Here is a 20563-nt window from a genome sequence, read left to right as displayed (position 1 = left end):
AAAAAGTTGAAAACCACATAAAACCTCTTCCTGAAGATTTTCCTTGCTAATAGGATGCGTTTTGCCCACTACGTAGAACATCAATTATTGGATATTTTATCGTATTATGGAAATACATCCAAATTACACGTGAAACTTTTAAAAGATTATTCTTCTTCCTTTAGCATCTTTTTTCAAGCCATACAAGAATATGAGTGAAAAGAACTCTACATGCACAACATTGCAAGAAAATACTATTCAGTTTGACATTTATCCTAATACTCCAAAGAAATGAGCATAAAATGATCATTTAGATTGTATGTATCAAAAGATGACAAGTGAGTAGTAGAATTAAACAAAATGATCCAATGACTGTTCATATCAGATCTCAAAAGTAAAAAAAAAAAAAAAAAAAAAAAAAAAAAAAAAAACAAACAAAAAAACCCAAACAGTGAACTATGTCTTCAATCTGACCAGAACACACAACAACATAAAAAATAACCATTTCATTCACAATTCATTTATACTAACACTGAGAGAACAGAAGACTGATATTTCAAATTAGTATTATTTAAATTCAACTATAAATTTAAACTCTTACTGTTAGACAGAGTAACGTAAAACTCTTGAGATAATGTGCATTTAAATACAAAACAGAAGATAAAGGATTTATTTTGTCAATCTGTTTTCACACTGTAGCCTCTACATATCTATGCATCCATCACCTGAGGTCACAATAAAAAGTATGATAACTGTGAAACAAGGCATTACAAAAAGATGCTATTTAGGTTTTTTTTTTTTAATGTTAAAGTACAATGCTACAATAACCAAATGCAATTGATACTGCATTTAGGGAAATGTAGGTCAATTGACTTGGTGAATCTTATTTACGTAGTGACTCATGAACCCTAGTATATTAAATGAAATTTCCTGAAACCCAAGTTATGCAATTAATTTGCAGATAATCATGTTTGTTAAAATACAATATTGAAATATTCCCTAATTTTTAAACCTAGGATTATGTCATGGCTTTTTAAATTCAGAAAAAGAATTTCTAAAAGCATTATATGAAGTTTCCACGGGAAATGAATCTACTCACACATAAGAAATTAATTATTGCTACATCTGTATTATAAAATGTGAGATATAAAAGCCTTAAAGAGTTGTTCAACTAAGTACATTTTTTTCAATAGATGTTAAACATTAGCTGTCTCAACTTGTAGTTACCATTACAAATGTTCAATTTATAAACATAAATTTCAAGCATTTYCTTTTGTTCCCAGGTTGTTAACAAAGCTTCAGGGATACAAGAAAGTACATACAATAAGGACTATCTGGTACATACGATGGGAACATTTTTTCCTGAAGATTCAAAAGTGATATGAAAACCAATGAAAAGCATCCTTCTACTGTGACACATTCCCTCCAGAAGTCTTACAAAAATTATGCTATTGAATAATGTAAACATAAGTGTCAGGTTGCATCTAGAGTAACAGACCACACATTATRGAAGAACTTACAAGAAAAGATTGCCAAATTTCTGATCTGCTACTGATTAGCAGAAGAATGTTATGCATTTGTTCCCAGTTGTAATCTAACCTTCGTGCATATTCAAAAGCAGGATTATATGTACATAGTAACAATAACCTTCACGCTTCTTTACACACTTCCTTTAGTAATATGGGTCCTAATGAAGAGAATTTCAGGAAGCTGGCAAATTCCGTATAATTCCACTACACAAAAAAATCCCCCAAAACCTAGATTTCAAAAGAACAAATTTGTTATAAATCAGAGTTCATATTGGTCCTTGACCACAACATAATAATAAACAAGGTACTCATCATTTTACATTGTGTAATACTTGGAATGCCGTATTTCCTTCACATACTTATGTTTTACTAATGTGCCCTTTTTAAAATGTATGAAGGATTTTTGCTTTGTAGTTCATATTTATATGGCTTTCCTAGAAGAGCASAGAATACCATACTGAATGCCTATTGTGCAGAAATAACCCTGAAGGCTGTATCATAGCACTATGCAGGAGAAAACCCTTACCAATTTTTCATCAACTGTGATGAGTTGCGTGTCTTGAGTTTGGTTCTGTGCCAGCCGCCATGTGGAAGTGCTCAGTGACCTGCGGTGCAAGACTCGAAGTTAAAAAATGATTCATGCAATGAGAAAATAGAGGCAGACAAATCTTACATAAACAAGTTACTTTAACAATATCCGTCTTGTAAAAAAAATTGAAGAGGGAGAGATGAGGGCACAAAAATCCTTTTTCTCCCCAATTAGTTCTGTCTGCTGAGTTTTTGGCAGACTCCCACTTAGCAGTTCACAACAGGCTGCACTTTATGTCAGCCTACAGGCTCTCTGTCACAGAGAGACTGCCAGTGGCAAGGACTGTACTGCTCTATATGAATGTACAGTAGCTGGTTTGTCACGAACAGACAGAAAAATACAAGGCTGCTGCAAGCATTCTGGAACTCTGATCCTTCAAATGATGGCATCAGAGGAAAAAAATCCTAAATCTATTTGTAATGGTAAAGCGCCCGTTCTACACTTTAATGACAAAATATCACCGAATTAAAAAGAAAAAACAACCTAAACTGATAATTCAGACAAAAAATTCTGGTTTTGAATAGGTAAATCTCACAATTATTTTGCTTCATTTCTGTATCAGTATGGGTCAGATTATTAGCTTCCAAGAAATATGATTCACATTTTAGCACAATTATTAAACCTGTAAGGTACAGATGGGAACATGCAACCCAATCCCAGAACACTGAACTGAGAAATAAAATTTGTCGTTAATTTTCAATATGTCACTGATGTCAGGACTGGACCTTTTGAGCGCAAATCATCTTGGACAAAATAACTCAACAGCAAGTGAAACAAGCCAAACAGCACAACTCTCTAGTGTGCTTCATGTTTAATTAAGGTCATTTTAAACAAATGAGGCACAAAAGCACAAGAATATACAATATCAAACAGTAAGAAGGACTCAGCCACTTCAGTTTCAACTGTTCTTCAGAAGATAACTTAACTTGGGAAGTCAGACTTGCAGATGCGAATAAAGACTTTGCCTACAGGGTCCTTAAAACTGTCCTAGCAATTTAACACTATTGATAATAGCTATCTAATTTTTGAAGAAACTAGCTGTGTACTATAAGCAGCTTTAAAAGTGCCACATTTTCTAAAAGCAGAATTACAGAAAACTTGCAATACTATCATCTGAACCAAAATGACCTATAAATGTTAAACCATCAGTAATTGTAAAGGTATACCAGGACTAGATAACTTGCACACAGTCATTCAAAAAATGTCRAATTAAAAAAGCATATCTTCAATAGCATTCTACTAAGCCGTGAGAAGATGGAAATTGCAATCAGGGTACAGCCCATATAACACATTCATCTACCCATGTCTTCTAATCTTCAGATCCTGCTCCAATCTTTGTTGAATCTAGTGAGAATGCATTTGAAAATATGAACTTCATCAATGAAATATAATCACTCGTAATACAAGTAATAACAGAACAGCGGTACTGCATTTAACACATTACCTCAATGAACATTAAATTTTCAGAAAATATTACAGAGATAAAGTTTTAAAAGGTGAACCCTACACTAGGAAGCAATTAAAATTAGTAGATAGCAAGCCGCATGAATCTTTTAAAACTAAGTAAGTGGAATAAAGTTCAGTTCAGTAATATTTCAAATGCAGATTTCAACAAATCTATACTTCTAACACAAATTGCATTCAGCTACATTACATTTGATCTGTCATTATCAACAACAAAAAGGCTCCACATAGTGAAAAATGAACTCAAGAGCCAACTYGTCACCCAACTTTGTGACATGGACACATCTAATTCCTATTCAAACTGACAGAATTTGTCTGTAAGGGTACTTAGGTGAAAAAGATCAAGTTTTCAGAGAAGCAAGGGAGCACAAGAATTTCACAAACATACAGATGATGAATATTCTGTGCAAAATCTCTGGACTATCATGACAATTATGCATCAGTCCCATATTGCTTCTAGCGCAACAAAGCTGTCATTTTTAATTTGTAAATAAAAGCAAAGCCTTAATAAAAACAGGGAAGATTGTTACCACAACATGCTATAAAGGAATGGCTACTAGATGRTCCTTCTTCAAAAACACACCCAAGGAGAACTTATCCTAAAAGTTGCTTACATAGCACCACAATACTCAAGTTCCAAAGGCAGGCAGCTTAAGCCACATAATTTTCAACCTTAAACAAGGCAAAATATTTTACAGGAAAATGAGTTTCAACTGCATCTCCACTTCCTTCCCAAAATTTTAGCATCAKAGTAGTATTCTGCAGTTACTCTAGACCTTCACATGATGTTCTGTTCCCTATACTACTTTACCTACGGTCAGAGAAGCATATTGGGTTATGCACTCAAATTGATTCTTTCTGGATAGAAAAGTAATCCAAGATAGGAATCAAGAAGTTCTCTGAACCTTACTCATACGCATATCAGCCCTTGCTGATAAATAAAATATATAAAGGACTAAATGTGTTAGAATTTGAGTAATTATGCTGATCAGAGTCACACTTTTTTTCTTGTAATATAAATGTAATGAGTAAAATTTAGCATATTTCAGTTTGAGTTGGGGRGGTTAATTTGGAAAGGTATTAATTGGTTTTGAAAAGCATAACACCCTTCTAAATGATTTACACTCAGCATTATGTCATTTGACTTAGGTTCTACTCAGGTGATTGTTCAGTTGAAAATTCTACCTTTGCAGAAGAAAGGGCAAAAAGATTTCATACTATTATAGTTAAGAGCTTATTACAGTTAGAACAGACACTTGTAGAAAYCTAATCAGACTTTAAAAGTCACTCTCTGAGCAGTTTTTTGCGCAAGGCATCTCTGTCAACTGGGATAAATTGCAAGGCATCAGACATTACGGATTTCTATCATGTTTTAGCTCTTCTTCTACAAAAGCAGATAAATGGTTTATTAACCTAGATCAGCTTCTGCTCCTCTTCATCATTTTTAAAATGTGCCTTTTTTATAGTACACAATTTTAAAAAGATCTATCATTGGAATTTGCAGTCTTCTATGGATTCCTCATACTCTGCCTTCTCTCCATCCCTGGATTACTATGAGTTAGAAAGAATATACTTTTCTTAAGAACTTTCTATTTGAAAATTGTTTGAAAATAGATATTTAGAATAAACTAGGAATTCAAAATGTAAGTCCATGGCAGTCTTTCACTGTAAGAACATAARCAACGCCAGTTTCCCTTTAAAGATGATAGGCTGTTGATATTTCCATTTGTTGGTTCTTTCACAGAGCATGGAGCTTAGAAAGTACTGCAACTTTGAGATATCAGGTGATCTAAAATACTACTATTTAAATGTTAATAGAAAGCATTACTTAATTCCCAAAGCACTTGYTTAATTTCAAACAAGTTTCACTGCAAATTTGTCCCTAATGTTAGGCACTTAACTGAAGAGACAAGTAAACAAATCTTCTCAAACCTCTCTTCTCAAACTTGCACAATGTTAACTATCATTATGTCATTTAAATTTCCCCTTAGAAATCATATAACTTTGACAACACCATTTTTCCTATTTTACCTTCAAAGTAAATGAATGTACTATCTAAATCATTTATATGACTACTCTGTTTAAATCTTTTATGCCATCCACACTACTGAAGTCATTCTCACTAAATTTCCAATTAATACTTGCCTCTGCCTACATATGCTCTGACCCTTGGTGGCTTTTAATTGTGTCAGATGTACTTGCAGAAGTATAAAATACACTTCTTTTTACAGTTCCATCCTCACGTAGCTCCCCTCCTTTCCTCCACCACTAGCCTCTAGAAAGGTAATCTGCTTTCCTCCTCTCTCTCTGTAAGCATTATGTCTATCTTTGGCTTCACTTCATCCCACTTTACCTTTTCTTGGATGCTTATGCATTCCCCCCACCCCCACCACCACCTAAACACTCAGGACTGAGGTCTTAGGAGCAAAAAAYTACATTTCTTATCCTGTTCTTACCACTGATTTAAAACTATTGCACTACAAAAATATTTTAAATAATGATAAATAGACCAGCAATATAATTCTAAAGTACAGAAACTATACAGACATTTTTTGACCTAACACCTAACAGTAATAAGCCTTTCTGTCTTCAGGTTTGTTGATATCCCATTCAACATACAGACCAAACCACCTCTCCAGTTTTCATCTAATATGCAAAGTATCATGGGACTCCAAGCTTACTAAACCTTTGCTATGGATTTGCCATAATATTTTTCTTATAGTGAGCTCCCCTATGATGTACAAACAATGCAAAYCCAGGTTTTATTAGGATCATTAGCCTTCTAAAACAAACAAACAAACAAAAATGAATTGGTCAGAAAAAGTAAAGTAAGTTTTATAAAAAACATCACCCCTGTACATCATGATCTAGTAGGGAGGTCCTTTCCCAAAAGCTTAGTTTGAGGCTAATCCACTCTGTGGCTTCCTGGATTGTAGCAAAACCCTGCACTAACCTGCATCTAAATTGTTTCTCTTTCTGCAGACAAGGAGGGCARGCTATGTGGCAGGCTAAGATTCTAGACTTAAAACAGCAGACACTCAGAGTTAAATTTTCCTCCTGCTGAAGTCTGTCTTCCTGTGCCTCTTCCTTCATATATATCTGGCATTACACTCCCTACTTCCCCAGTATACTCCTCTTAAAGGAACACAGCTTTCTTGTTTGCTCTTTATACATCAGTCTGTCACACAAATAAGGAGGAATCTTTGTGTCTCCAAAAACATGGCTAACAGCATCTTTTGCTGCCAATGGAAACTACCACTCAAAGCAGTCAGTGTGTTGTTTGGTTTGTAATTACAAAAGAGGTACTTTCTCCCCTCCCCACTCCAGCACTGTGTTGAATACCGTAAACTCTTTAAACTTGATTTATACATTCCACTATAATCATTTTACATTATCAGCATCTAATGAACTCATTAGCTCAGTTGGTTAGAGTGTTGCTGCTAATGCCAAGGTTGTGGGTTCAATCCCCATATGGGCTACCTGAGGGTTGGACTAGATGATCTCCAGAGATCCAACCTTACCATTCTACGWTTCTATGATTATTATCATTTCATTATAATAATTTGAACAGTTCACCTAAAATTGTATTATAAAAAATTGTATTTTGTCTTTAACATCAATCTAATTACAGTTCAGCTTTGGCATGAACTTTGCTTTAATAGCTACTTTGCATCTATACATTTTAATTACATTTTTGGACTTCAGTCTTATTTACAAAGGGTTAAGTCACTTTTTCTTCCATAATATGCATTTCTTAAGAAAGATGTTGTAAGAGCTGAACTTTACATCCAGACTGGGTTATATCTACTATTTGTTGTTTTAGAATACCACAGTAAACTTAGATTTCTTTTCAAATGAATAGCAAGACAAGGATGGAAACCCAGGAAAGAGTACACTATGTGTTCTTCTTGTTAAATATTTGTAAAAATATCAACACATTAGTTCAGTAAGGGTGAATGAATGAATGGCRAATGCTGCACTACACAATGTGAATTTCTGTACTCAAAGATTTTTGTACGTTTTGTGTATTTTGGAACAACAAATTATGTGATCAACCAAATGTGTGTCTTCCACTGGAAAAAGTACTCCCTTTTCACAGTCAGTTGTTGTCCTTAGCATAGTCACAAATAGCTTCTGCATCTCTGCTACAGAAAAGGAGAGGTCCATTAAGAAGCCATTTGAAATTCTCCAATCCTAGCTACACCATTTACACTACTTTCCGTTCTCCTGACTATCTTATCCCATGATAAGGGAATAGTAGAGTTCCCCATTTCCAGGGACCTTCTTGTGTGTCTCCTCTTCTCTTCTTAAATAAACTGTAGAGGCCCCAGCAATGTTGACCCCATTAAGTAGTTCTGCTGAACAGGAGAAATCTGTCAAAAATGGACAGCAAGTCTTTTGTGATATTTGGATGAAGACCTCTTTTGTGATATTTGGATGAAGACTTCAAAATGCAATTCAATCATTAAGCTTGAAAAATATTAACAATAGTTTTTATAGACATATTAGAAAATTAAGGCATCTGGCCTAAATATTTATCTTGACAATTTTGGATGTCTGTATTCAATTTCTAAAATTCAACAAACTTGAAGTTCTAAAATTTCTGCTAAATAACCTATGCTTACTCCTATTTGATATTGTTTATTTAACTATATAAGCAGAAAAAGTAACTGATATTGTACTGAAGGATGTGACTGATACAGAACTTGTGGAAATGTAACGAAGAAGTCTCCTGAAACCTAATGGAAGGTRAAAAGCAGCCATGTTTAAAAGGCATGAACTTGCTTCCAAGAAGAACAACATTGCTACTGGCACATTACACAGCGCTCAGATGCAAAAGACTTGTACTTATGTGATCTAATCTAGTAGTTAAGATTGAACTCATTGCAAAAAAAACAAAACAAAACAAAAAAACCCACCCTATTTAACCTCTGTATGCAACATATCCAACTGTTCAATCTATTAGCACCCCCTTTTGGTCAATTGTTGGAGATATGTTAAAGAAAATTAGCTGTCACAGCACCAGTAATCAGATCACAACAGAAGTGAAAAAAATTCTTAAAAAAAAAAGTCATGAAACATGAAGGTACTCATTAAAAATAAGTCTAAGTGGAGCTTTTGATACATKATCCTGAACAATCACAGCACCAATCCATACACATATATGCAGATTTCAGTACTGAACSCTCTGATATATAATACAGATAATCATTCTTGGAAAACCAACTTTTTTTAATATTATGGCATTTAACAGGAAAGCTTTATAGTATATAGCCACCATAAAAACATTGAAATTCTGAACAAAAATGAACAATATGGAAAAAATTGTCAGCTCAGAACTTCCATAACATCCAACCTAGTCACATACTGCAATTAAGTAGACTAAAAACAAATTAGTATAATATTCTTTCAGCTAAAATAAAGACATTAATGATTGTCTGCTCTATCACATTAGAYATGGTACAGATCATGGTATTCAGCCCCAAAATAATGCATTTTTGYACAGAAAGCTTCTGAAGTTGAACTTGTGGGAAATGATCTTCAATAAGTAGCATAATACTTCCTTGGTAGTAGATTTACTATTGTAAATCTATTGTAAAACTCTAATTAAAGTGACCATGACTTATCAGAATCACAGACATTATGTTGGGATGTTGTAAGAACAAGAAATATATTGTAGTATAAATAAAACAAAACACGCACGTTTATAATGCCCAACAGTGTATGTGGATACCAGGTAGTATCATGTTGTTCTATTTTATGGTATGAACTGCATGAATAGCTTTTGGGTTTGGAGGACAGGCAAGTTCCCCATTTATAAATAGTTACATTCTCAGACAACACTGGCACATCATAATTTTTTCTTTGCCTGAAAAATGATGCTAAATGATAAACACAGTAAATTATGTTTCTGAATGGATGAAAGGAATACCGACTTATTTAATCTAAACTATTGAATTTTCTCTTTTAAGTGGCAAAAAAAATTGAAATAGAAACATTATATAAACACTGCTTCTACCTGTTAAAAAGCTCATATACAAAAAAATATATATACATGCCAGGTGTGGGTTTGGAGAGAGGGGCAGGGACTGGCTGTGCTTTTCTGTTAGGCAAGGCTGCATTATGAAATCAAGCACTAGTCATCTAAATGTACTAAACAAACAAAACTTTCAGCATTTGACTTGTGGCTTGTAACTTGGCATCATTTTTTCAAAGCCAAATGCTAAGTTCTTCTGCCTTTAGAATCCAACTCATGTAATATTTTTAAGTATTGTTTTTTTAAGTAGCAAACAGTCAAATTTTAGTACTTTAATTAGCCCATGGATAGAGAAATGCTAGTGGCATGTCTGCGAACAGCCAGTTGAACCACAGTACCATGCAAACAAACACAAGTCTACTCCYTCTACAACTACATTAGGACCAGAGCAGCATGGCCACTTCCATGCTAAGAAGAGCCTTAGTTAAGTCCTGAAGACAAAAGTCAGTTCTGTGCAGAAACACAGTTCAGCYTGTGTCGCCCACCACCAGTCTCCCTCATTAAAATAGCTTGCCAGGGCCAACAAGGAGAGGAAGCTTAGCTCTGACTTACTGCCAGGCCTGCACTGTCCCTGACTCAAACAGGGCCCATTTAAACTGTCCTCTAGTCAGCTCATTAAGCTGACACCACTTGAAACGCAACGAAGAACAGTAAGGACTTCAGGAGACTCAGCAATGGTCAAATAAYAAGCACAGGCGAAGCCCAGCCTGCTCCTGCAGAGCCACCCAAGTATCTGCAGTATGCTCTTGAGCACTCTGCTTTATAGAAGAATTAATTAGATGGGTACCTGCACACTGCAAGTCCAATGAAAATAGCTCGAGTTGAGGAATGCACTGAGCAAGACCACAGAAAGCTTACTTGAGCTCACTTCAGCACCTGAGCAAATGAAGTTTCCTGCTCTTGAACTAGCTCTAATAAGGCCAAAACCCATACCACTCTGCTTCTCAGTCACCTTGAACATAAATTCTGTTCTTACTTGAAACTAGACTAGTGCATTCTGAACAAAGTCACCCAAGTGCTTCTAGACCCCAGTACCCAAAGCATGCCAGCTGCTTACAAAAGACAGCAGGGAATGGATCCAAAACACTTTCAAGAGAGGAGCTTATTATATTAASACTAAAAGAACCCAAGATCATTTAAAAGTTTTTGTAGTAGGGGCATAAGACTCATTATGTAAGGACATTTGGTGTATTACTTTCTTCAGCAATAGAGTAATCTGTAAGACGTCCAGTTGTCAGGTGACAGAGCAGCTCTGAACTACGGCCATCTGTTACACAGTTGCTGATCAGCAATTTCATTACATGCTACTCTCTAMACCAGAAGACTTAATCCTAGATATTAACCTCAGATCACAATCCTAGGATGGCAGATTCCCTGTGGATCAATGGAAATCTCTTGGGGCAAGTCAGTTGGAAGGCAAATAATACTAAAGAAAAGCTGACAAGGCCATATCAACTATCAACTGAATTTCACAGTATCTAGTTAGGAAGCCTAATAAAACTAAAAAGGAAAAGGGAAAAGTTGTGTAGGGAGTAAAKACAAAAATACACAGGTGACATATTTGCTCTGTCTGTGCTTTCTAAATGTCAAACTTCCCCCCACACATCCACATTCAGGCATTCATATAACTAGACAATAACTAAAAACTGTGCTCTCTTTATAAAAACAAGAACAAAAGTCAAAGGGTTTAATTCCAAAACTGTGAGGAATGAAGCTAATGTTCCACAATCCACCTCTGTCTTAGGGAAATCTATGCATTTTGAATAAGGGCATTTGAATTATGTAAAATTAAAAAAAAAYGCAAACACACAGAAATCTTCACTCAAATGTTTTAGGACACAGTACAGTCCTGTATTCCATCCCTATCCTTTCCTCTTGATTTAGTATTTCTATTTGATTGAGCTTAGAGGTTTAAGTAATACACATTCTATTAATCTCAAGGTACTGACAACGTCTACAAAACAATGGCATATAAATTAAGGCAACTTCTTTCTTATTTTAATGCCCTCAAACATTTCAGCTGTAAATTATTTAACTAACCTGAAGTAGAAAATCTCTTAAAGTGTTACTGAAAAATTACATCTTGGTGTACATCTTGGTTACTAACAGTTCAYAAAAGAACTCAATGCATCTATTTGAGCAAGCCTCAATTGTTGGGCAGCTATGAAAAAATTTAAGAGCTATCTCCTCATTTCTGCTTGTAATACTTTATAAAAATCAGTTAGAGACAGCCAAATGCCTCACAAATGGAATACAACATGTAGAAGAAAGTCACTTTCCAGATCTGTATGCTCTCAGTGCTTGTTCTAGAAGGGAATGGCTAATATTATTGGGAATGCTTTTATCTCATTACCTTTGTCTTGCCCGAGCCACTTTCCTCTCTTCAATTTCCTTYCTGATGTTCTGCTTTTGCCTTTAACTCCACTTCAAACTGCTACCATTCCAGCATTACCATCTGCCTTACCTACTCTCCATTATATCATACACCTTAATTACACCACAGCCCATTTTTAATTCTTCTGTCTGTCCACATTATTCTTTTGTTGACTTATTTCCAAATCCTGCATTTTACATACCTCTGAGTGGAACAACCTATGTTATTTCAATATTCTTTACCTAATGAGTTATATTAGGAGCAAATGCACCAATGGTACAATCTTATACACATGAATAATTATCATTTGAGTTTTCAAGTCAACTTAACAGCCTGAACTCTGTCAGACCACATGTMAGGACTCTGAAGGCACTAACAGGCCTTACCCTCCCAACAACCTCACCCAGGGGCTCCATCAACTCACCCTCTGCCTGTGGCCCAGGAGCTTCATTTAAGGAGCTAAGCRGCTAAGACTAAGTCTTCAGTCTTTGCCTGTACTAGGTCATTAAGCGTATCTATCTCCTGCCCGGATCCCTTAGGTAGATACTGTAGCTTGACTCCAGTCTTGTTCTGACCCTGCCATCTGGAAYGACTCTGGACTCATCGTATACCTTGTCTCCAATCCTGTCTCTCGTTCTGTCTCCTTTCGCTTTTGGACTCCCTAGATAGACTCTGTAYGTGGTTCATCATTTTGCTTTGCCTGCGACTGTGCTGATAGACCCTACTGCCAGCATCCAGCTCTGCCCATGTTTAGATGCTGTGGAACTCTAAGAAGATTGCTCCTGCTGAGGTCACCCTCAGCTCCCAACTGAGCTTCAAGAGCAGCTCCCAGCCACCACACTTCTTGTTAATTCCTATTAGATTCAATTTCATCAAGTACTTGCTGTATATTTGCATTTGTTTTTCAGTTTTGTTACTTTGCAATCAAACATAACTTAATATTTTTATACTGTCTCTATGTAATAACCAATTTTAAATCATGTATCTTTTAAAGAAATACTCATCTTGAAGTATTTTTTCTATTGTGGGCCTAAGTGATAGTTAGCTTGTAAAATACACACTTACCTTTGGCTTGAAACAAGTGGCTGACTGCAGTGTAAGTGGCCTATTATCAGTGTTTCCAACTGCAGTCTTACAAAAATCATTCTATCAAACGTTTAAAAGCTATTCTACATGCAAGTGAAAGTTAAAATTGTATGTAACCAGTTTATGCAAAAAAACAGTTTCTTCTACGAAGAAATATATAAAAATCTGCAGTCTTGGGACAGCAACTAGTGAGGGATAAATTATTGCGTGGTAAAAGATCATTTTCATGAAACTGTCAAATTACTGAAGTGAATTCTGTTTTGAAAATAGCTCATCTGCCCTGTTGTTTCATAAGTATCTTATCTTCTTTCCATTTACAGTGGTTTTATTATTTATTTCACACTAAACAAATATTATGGGAGAAATCATCTTTGAAAACAAGAATGACTTTATCAGCTACCATATTTGTATGTTCTCTTATTTATATAYTAACCTTCTCCTCCTCCCTAGTACTATTCTTTTGCCTTTGTAGTCTTTCTCCTCAGTCTTACTGAGTAGCTTACTCCATACTCTTTCTCTTCTGAGTAGCTGTTAGCTCTCTGAAAAGAGACTATCAGTCTTGCTGCTGCTCGCTCCTTCCTAAAGTAGGATAAACCCTTAAGGCAAAACTAGTGCTTAAGACACAAAGCTTTTTGTTCAATTCCAGTTCAGACAACATTCAGATTACTTGTCTCTTTCTGTTGTTAGGCACAATCAACACTGACCTACAACAGAACACAACTGCTGCAAAATTTCCCTTCAGATAACTTATGCAAAACACGCAAATACTCCTTGAATACACATCAGAACTAGTTAAAACTACTGCATGAAGATCAGCTCTATTTTTTTTCTTAATTTGAAAAGATGGTGGTTCTACAGTAGTAAGCCACTTGTTTATAGTTGGGTCTTTAAATAGCTAACGCGTCTCTAATTTTATAATCAAGAAGGGTATTTCTGAACATTAATAAGTTGTCTCAATCATTCCTTTTTATACAGTAGAAACAAATTAAGATCTCCATTAAAATCTCAAATAATTAGAACTATTGAAATAGATGGAAATGAAGAAAAAAATTAAAAGAATTATTCTCTTCAATGAAATTTGACTTTGGACATTAATACAAATGGTGTCTCAAAAATGTCATAGGACACTATTTAGACTGATAGAAAATGATGATCAGAAAAAGTATACGCATGTTGAATACACACTCATAAAAGCAAGGTCTTCAATTATTTTATATAAAATACATCAAATCTGATTTTGAAAACATAACTAACTCATAAAATCTTCCATGTTAACACTACAAGAATAAACAGCTGCAAGAAGTGTTTGCCCACACACATTCTGGAGCTGCCTACAGTCTGTCTAGTTTAGTTAAAAGTTAATTTACTTCCTCAACATCAGACACARGACAAGAGGAGACTAAGACAGACGCAAATTACTACAGCTAGAAAGTGGCTGGTTAACAAATGGTACCTAAATATACCGTAATATCAAGAAGGAACAACTGCACTTTGAAACTCAGACAGAAGCACACAATTCATTTCTTAGGAAAAATTTGCCAGTCAGCTCCTAAAAAATACATCACTTCCTATTTTACAATCTGAATTGCACTGTTAAGAAAGTGATGTTAATTATTCAGCTTACCTGCTGCTAACYTAACAGTATCTCTTATTAGAAACAATAAACAGTGTAATCTCAAAACAGTTGTCATATCCTTTATAACACACTTGATTCTAAATTCTTACAAGAAAGAAAAWTTTTTTAAAGCATATTGAAATTTACTGCATCATTCTCATGAGAATGAAAATACATACATGGAAAAAATATAAAAATAAGCTCTAAAGGATTATACAAATTTACTGAAACTGTTAGTATAAAAGGGCTTTTTTTAAAATACAGAAGCCAGRACAAACTTGAAAACTTTTTATGAGTAGGTTCAAGCTTCCCTGCTAACTACATAAGCGCCTCAGTGTTCCAATACACGTAATTTTTCTTTCTTAAAACAGTCAACTTGTCGACAAAGGAAAATCAATAGCCACTGGGGAGGGGGATATCCTTCTTTTCAAATTTTCCTCAGAACACTGAAGTTTAATTTCAGGCTTTATGTTAAAAAAAAAAAAGAAAGAAAGAAAAAGGTGCACACAAACCTGATTCATTTTTAAAGAAGCATGAATGCACAGTTTGGGATGCAGGAAAATATCTGTACTCAAAGATCAGCACAAAGCATACTATAAAAGATTACATGCTACTCCCAAATAGAATTAAGTGGCAACCTTATTTACGTATCTCCAAAAATTTACCTTATGCAGAACGCTATTCTTAAAGTCCATAGATCCATTAAAAAAAAAGTGACAGACACAGTTACAAGTTTGTGGATGATTAGAAATTATTAGTACACTAAATAGATACATCCAGAGGGTAAGTTATACAAAGACATCAGAAAAAAAAAATGTTCAAAAAYGAGAATGCAGCTGAAAGTTTTAAGGGATTGTCTAAATTGACTATAAAAAGTGTTTTCATTCTTACTATTCCTCAACATTTACTTAACATACCAATGAGAGAGATTACCCACAGTGTCAAGGGAGAGACCTATATCAATACACAGGTCTAATAACTCCTACTGCTGATTTGATCTACACTTACTCCCCTTCCCAAAATACTCAATACTGTTTTCAGTTGTGATTAGTTGTGAGTGAAAGGCCACGGAAGAATGCTTTTGAGATAGATGATATTAATTAAATTTTGAGATTACGTCTAACAAGTCATAGAAAAAATACATTTCTTTCAAACTTAAACATACCACGTATTTGGTATTAAGAAATWCTGACACAAAAGTATTTTTTAAAACCAAAAGAAGTGTAATTTTCAAATTCAGTGTCAGAACCTAGTTTAAACTGTTTAGTCAACTAAGGAAAAAGATTATGTCTTTTTGATTTAGAATATAAGTGCTAATGAACTTCAGTCTTCAGTTCTACCAAAGTCACCCCTATTCTTTAAATTTTCAAATCTGTAGACTTAGAAGAAGAATTATTCTAGAATGCAATAATGCTTTTYCAAAGATAGGCCAAACTCTAGGTAAGTGACCAGCAGTTCTCAGCCCAAAACTACTAGTTGCCACAGGCTGGTGAGAAAACCTTTCAGTTGTTTTAAGTGCAGATGTGAGCACACAGCTTATTTACTAAAATTATCTTTCAATACAAGGATACCTTAAACATCTTTGTAATTTTCTTCATTAAACCTCTAGCTAAAAATGTTATCTGTCATCCACTCCATTTGGGTATTTTAGGTTTCCAATTCCAAACGAGAAAGAACCAGCTGCAATTAAAGTAAGTCGGTCTAAGTTACATGCCCAACAACAAACAGCAATTTAAGAAGCCTCATCAGGAACATTTTGTTGTCATCACCTCCTGCTCTGTTTACTCATTTTTCTGCAATTACATTAGAAAGACAGACATTTCCAGAGCAACACATCTCTCCCTCCCCCCGCTTCTCAAACATTGGCTGTTCCAACCTCTTTTCCCCTTCTGGACTCTCTTACTTTCACTCCTTTTACCTGCCCTATTCCTGACCTAGACTGACAGTGAGGCTGCCTGAACTTTAAGAAACATTATGGAAATCCCACATAACACTAACTACAAGAATGATCTTCATCTTAGCTCACTAGAAGACAGATGTTGTGCATTAAAAGAATGCTAAACTATACAACACACTATTTTTCACTTTTTCAATTCTCAAATCCTAGGTTCTCCATATTCCAACACAATCAAATATTTTTCTCAGCTGAGGCAGAAATCCTCATTTTGACAGCAACATTCTAATGTTCCAGYGTTTCTTTACACCTAACATTTTCTTCTTTTCAAAGCTTCTTCTTTCCATTTGAAGGGAGACAAGGAGCAGTCTTGCATCTTATTGCCCATAAAGCCAAATAGGGAAACCAAAAGCAATGAAACAAAAGCATCATTCTGATTCAGCAGAGACACTATGACCTAGTAATAAAGATGTATATCCATGAACAACACATCAGTCATGAACTAACCAATATGCTGTTCGCCTCAGTCAGATCTTGCATGACCAAAACAAGTAAGGATGAACTAGCAATCTGAGATCCTACATAAAGTACTGTAAAAGGACTCAAGTTGCACTACCTGTCAGAAATCTCCTCCTTGCTCCTTCAAAGCACRCAAAACTGATGGAGCAAAAGGTCCTTCCTTCATAAGGAACAAAGACCAGATCATTGTTCAAGAGACAAGTGACAATAAAAACATAACCACTAGCCATGTTTTCAGTCAGAGTGACTTGCAAGATTTGGCTGCTAGATCCTCTCTTATCCACACAGTCGTTATTTGAACAGTGCAGATAAGTTAAAGAGCATGTGTGTTAAATGACTTGCACACTGAAATATACAGAACATTTACTTCCCCCAAACTACTGCTTCAGCCCATCTGCAAGTTCAGACCAACACTGATACCTGGAGTATTGTTTTTGTACTTATTAACTGGAAGAACTGCAGTGCRTTTCATCTCTTCCTCCCGTTGCTATGTTGGTTTGTCTTGCCACATCTTCCACCTTGAATCTGTTCCATAGCTCCATGTCACAACAGGAATCTAAYGCCTAAATAAATCCTTAGAGCTTTACTCTGCATTTCAGTTTACAGTTGTACTATTGTGTAGTGGTATAATCTGATTCAACACTGTACTTTGTTTGATATATATTTAAAAAAATAAAATGACTGTAAAATTCAAGATGAACGTATATTTTAGAAGWTTTTCCCACTATAAACAACCAAAATGAAACTATGCATAAAAACCACTTATACAGCAAGGGCAAGACCTTCTTAAAGAATTTTTCCCCTTGTCTTCAAATTTTAATCCAGATTGTGACTTCAAACGCAATTATCCACTGAAATTAATTACAATGAAGTTCAATGCTGCAGAATTTCACAGAAACACAAAATAGTTGGAAGAGAGTTCTGGAGATCATCTGGTCCAACCTCTTTGGTTGGATTAATACCATTTTGAAGAAAAAAAACAACATAAAAAAGGAGATAAGTTTATTTGATGAAAAAAACGTTTTTTTTTTGAAATTTTAATAAACGTACTCTCTATTCCTAGCAAAAGAGCAAGACAGACATTGAACAGTTTGCTGGGCTTCTTTTCCAAGWCCTTTATTTTCCCACAAAATTTCACCCCCTCCTTTTTTTTAAGCAAACTTGCTTGCTAACACACACGTCAACTGAAGAATAAGATTTAAATGGCATTCCAGATTTCCTCATTCTCTTAAAAATATGGCATGAATTGAGTAACAGGGTTCCTACTACACAAATATCCAGAATTCTTTACTTTCCTAACCTCAGATGTCCATTTACGATGAACTAGCAAAACATTTGTGCTCGTACTCAGACTCTTTATAACAGAATTACAATATGCAAGCAATACATTTTAAAGAAGCATCATCCATCACTGAAAAGTGACAAGAATAATCCATTATTATGAAATGTAGGGACTACATGCCCAGATATTACAACTGCAAAATACGCTGCTTCTGCAATAGAAATTCATTTTTTTTATCCCGATTGCAATATCTCAGGAAACAAAGTCATTCTAAGAAATACTAAGCATTTTTGGAATGAATGGCCGATTTTCAGATTTAGTAGAAATTTGCTTGTTCTTCAAAATACAGATTACAAATTCTCTTTTCCCAACTCCACCTACCCAGATTCTATAATGCAAAGTGACAATGCAACCTTTCCCAAGATGAAGACATTTATATCTGTTTGTTTCCTATTCACATRAATCTTGTAGGAATTTAACTGCATTGTTTAAATTACACCCTTTAATCAAATTTTGGATCATAAAATTGGAAGTAATTGGGTAGGACAGATGAACAAGGTGCCTCTTTCTTCCTGAAGAGGCTGAACTTGGAAAAGCTTGGCAAAGCATGTTTCATACTTTCAACCTTCTCAAATCTGGACAAATCTTACAACACAAAAGTGTTATTCTCCCAAACTGTGATCTAAGCAATGTACAGAATGTCGAACTGCCTATCAGATCAGCTCAAGCCACTTCCTCACAMTCTATTTGTCTCACCATAACCAGATGAATGGTAGACTCAAGTGAGTGCTGCTTCAGTTCAGAGTTGGGCACTCCGAACTTCCTTCCTAAAGGTACCAGAAATAYCGCTGCACACTGTTAACTCAGGGCTGAATATTTACTTCCTCTTTGCGTTTACAGTCATCTGCTCAAAATCATMAAGCAACTTGAGCAAGCATATTTTAAAGTGCTTAAACATCCACTGGTAAATGTAACCTTTTCCTCGGAGAAAGTCATAATATCAGTAAGAATCAGATATAACTCAGGAAATCAGAGTAGACTCTCTCTTGTAACTACTGAAGAGTGACCTCAGGAAGTTTTCAAAAATCAGAAGGAAGCCATATTACTCTGTAATTGAAATTCCAAAAATCAGAGAACTATCAGAAGTCTGACAGACAAAAAACTGCAAACCCCACTACAAATAAAACCACTRCTTGAAAGTTTAAACTTTAATTTCACAGTGCTCAAACAGTAAGTTACATTGCTCCAGTATCATAATTTAGGCAAACAAGATGAATCTTTAATCTAGCAATGCCATATCAAACTAGACCCAAACCTTATTTTGAAATTGAATAAACAAAAGTGCTAAGGTGACAGAAAATTCACCCAAATGCCCTCACTGTTGACCCCTCCAGCATCTTATTTGGTCATCTCTGAACTGCAGCATTACATTTTATTCCTAGTAATTCTAACTAGACATGAATCCTAAAGTAAACATAGATGTTCTTAYTTAGCATGTATGTATAGTACATTCTTTCTGTAGATTGAAAAATATATAATGGATTACTCCCATATTTAAAGAGATAGAAAAAAAAWTGCATTACTATACTTTAAAATTGCTGTAACAAAGAAGCTACTTGTATCAAATGTATCTGTCAAAATGCTTCCTGAAAGGAAACCAAGATTGCAAGATCTGTAAACCTGGGTAAATCACAGTAAACTCTACTGAACTATTATTTTTTTCTCCTGACAAGAAGAAAAGGGAGTCTGACAAATGCTTCACCCCTGTGACATGCACAGAAGAGAGCACATGCACACACCTTCAGAGTCAGCCTCATAGCCTCTGAAAGCAGAGGCTATGAACACATCTTGGAGAGAAAAAGAGGAGGAGAAGGCACAGGGCACGGAAGAGGGCAAAGGGAGAAGGGGAACGGTCCTCCGGGAAGACGGTGGTGCTGGAAGGAGCCACCGCCCTCCTCCGCGGAGCGGCCGAGCACTGCCCGCCGACGCCGGGCACGGCGCGGCTTGTTCGCGGTTCCGAGCAGCTCCGCGCCTGCGGGCGCCGCAAGGACGCCGGGCGGGCGGCCACCGCGGGGAGGAAAGCGCAGAGAGGGGCGGGCCGCTGGCACGGGCGCTCGGCGCAGGGCTCGGCGAGCGCCCGCTGGCAGCGCGGCCCTGTCCCCGCCGGCGGCGGGGCCATGCGCGGCGCCCCAAGC

The 20563-nt window shown here is 35.7% G+C and overlaps 1 protein-coding gene across 1 annotated transcript in view; it reads right to left on the bottom strand.

Moving 5' to 3' along the window:
* Positions 1-20563, bottom strand: part of NDUFS4 (NADH:ubiquinone oxidoreductase subunit S4) — a 48908-nt gene that overhangs the window by 23257 nt on the left and 5088 nt on the right. Inside the window, exon 2 of the mRNA XM_085297703.1 lies at positions 2035-2113. Coding sequence (XP_085153829.1) covers positions 2035-2113 — 79 coding nt within the window. The remainder of the gene's footprint in view (positions 1-2034; positions 2114-20563) is intronic.

The sequence above is a fragment of the Rhea americana genome, unplaced genomic scaffold, assembly GCF_003343005.1.
Source record: "Rhea americana isolate MKP2758 unplaced genomic scaffold, rheAme1 scaffold_13, whole genome shotgun sequence".
Lineage (NCBI taxonomy): Eukaryota > Metazoa > Chordata > Aves > Rheiformes > Rheidae > Rhea > Rhea americana.
The sequence above is the reverse complement of the archived record's forward strand: the minus strand, read 5'-3'. Positions and strand labels throughout refer to the sequence as shown.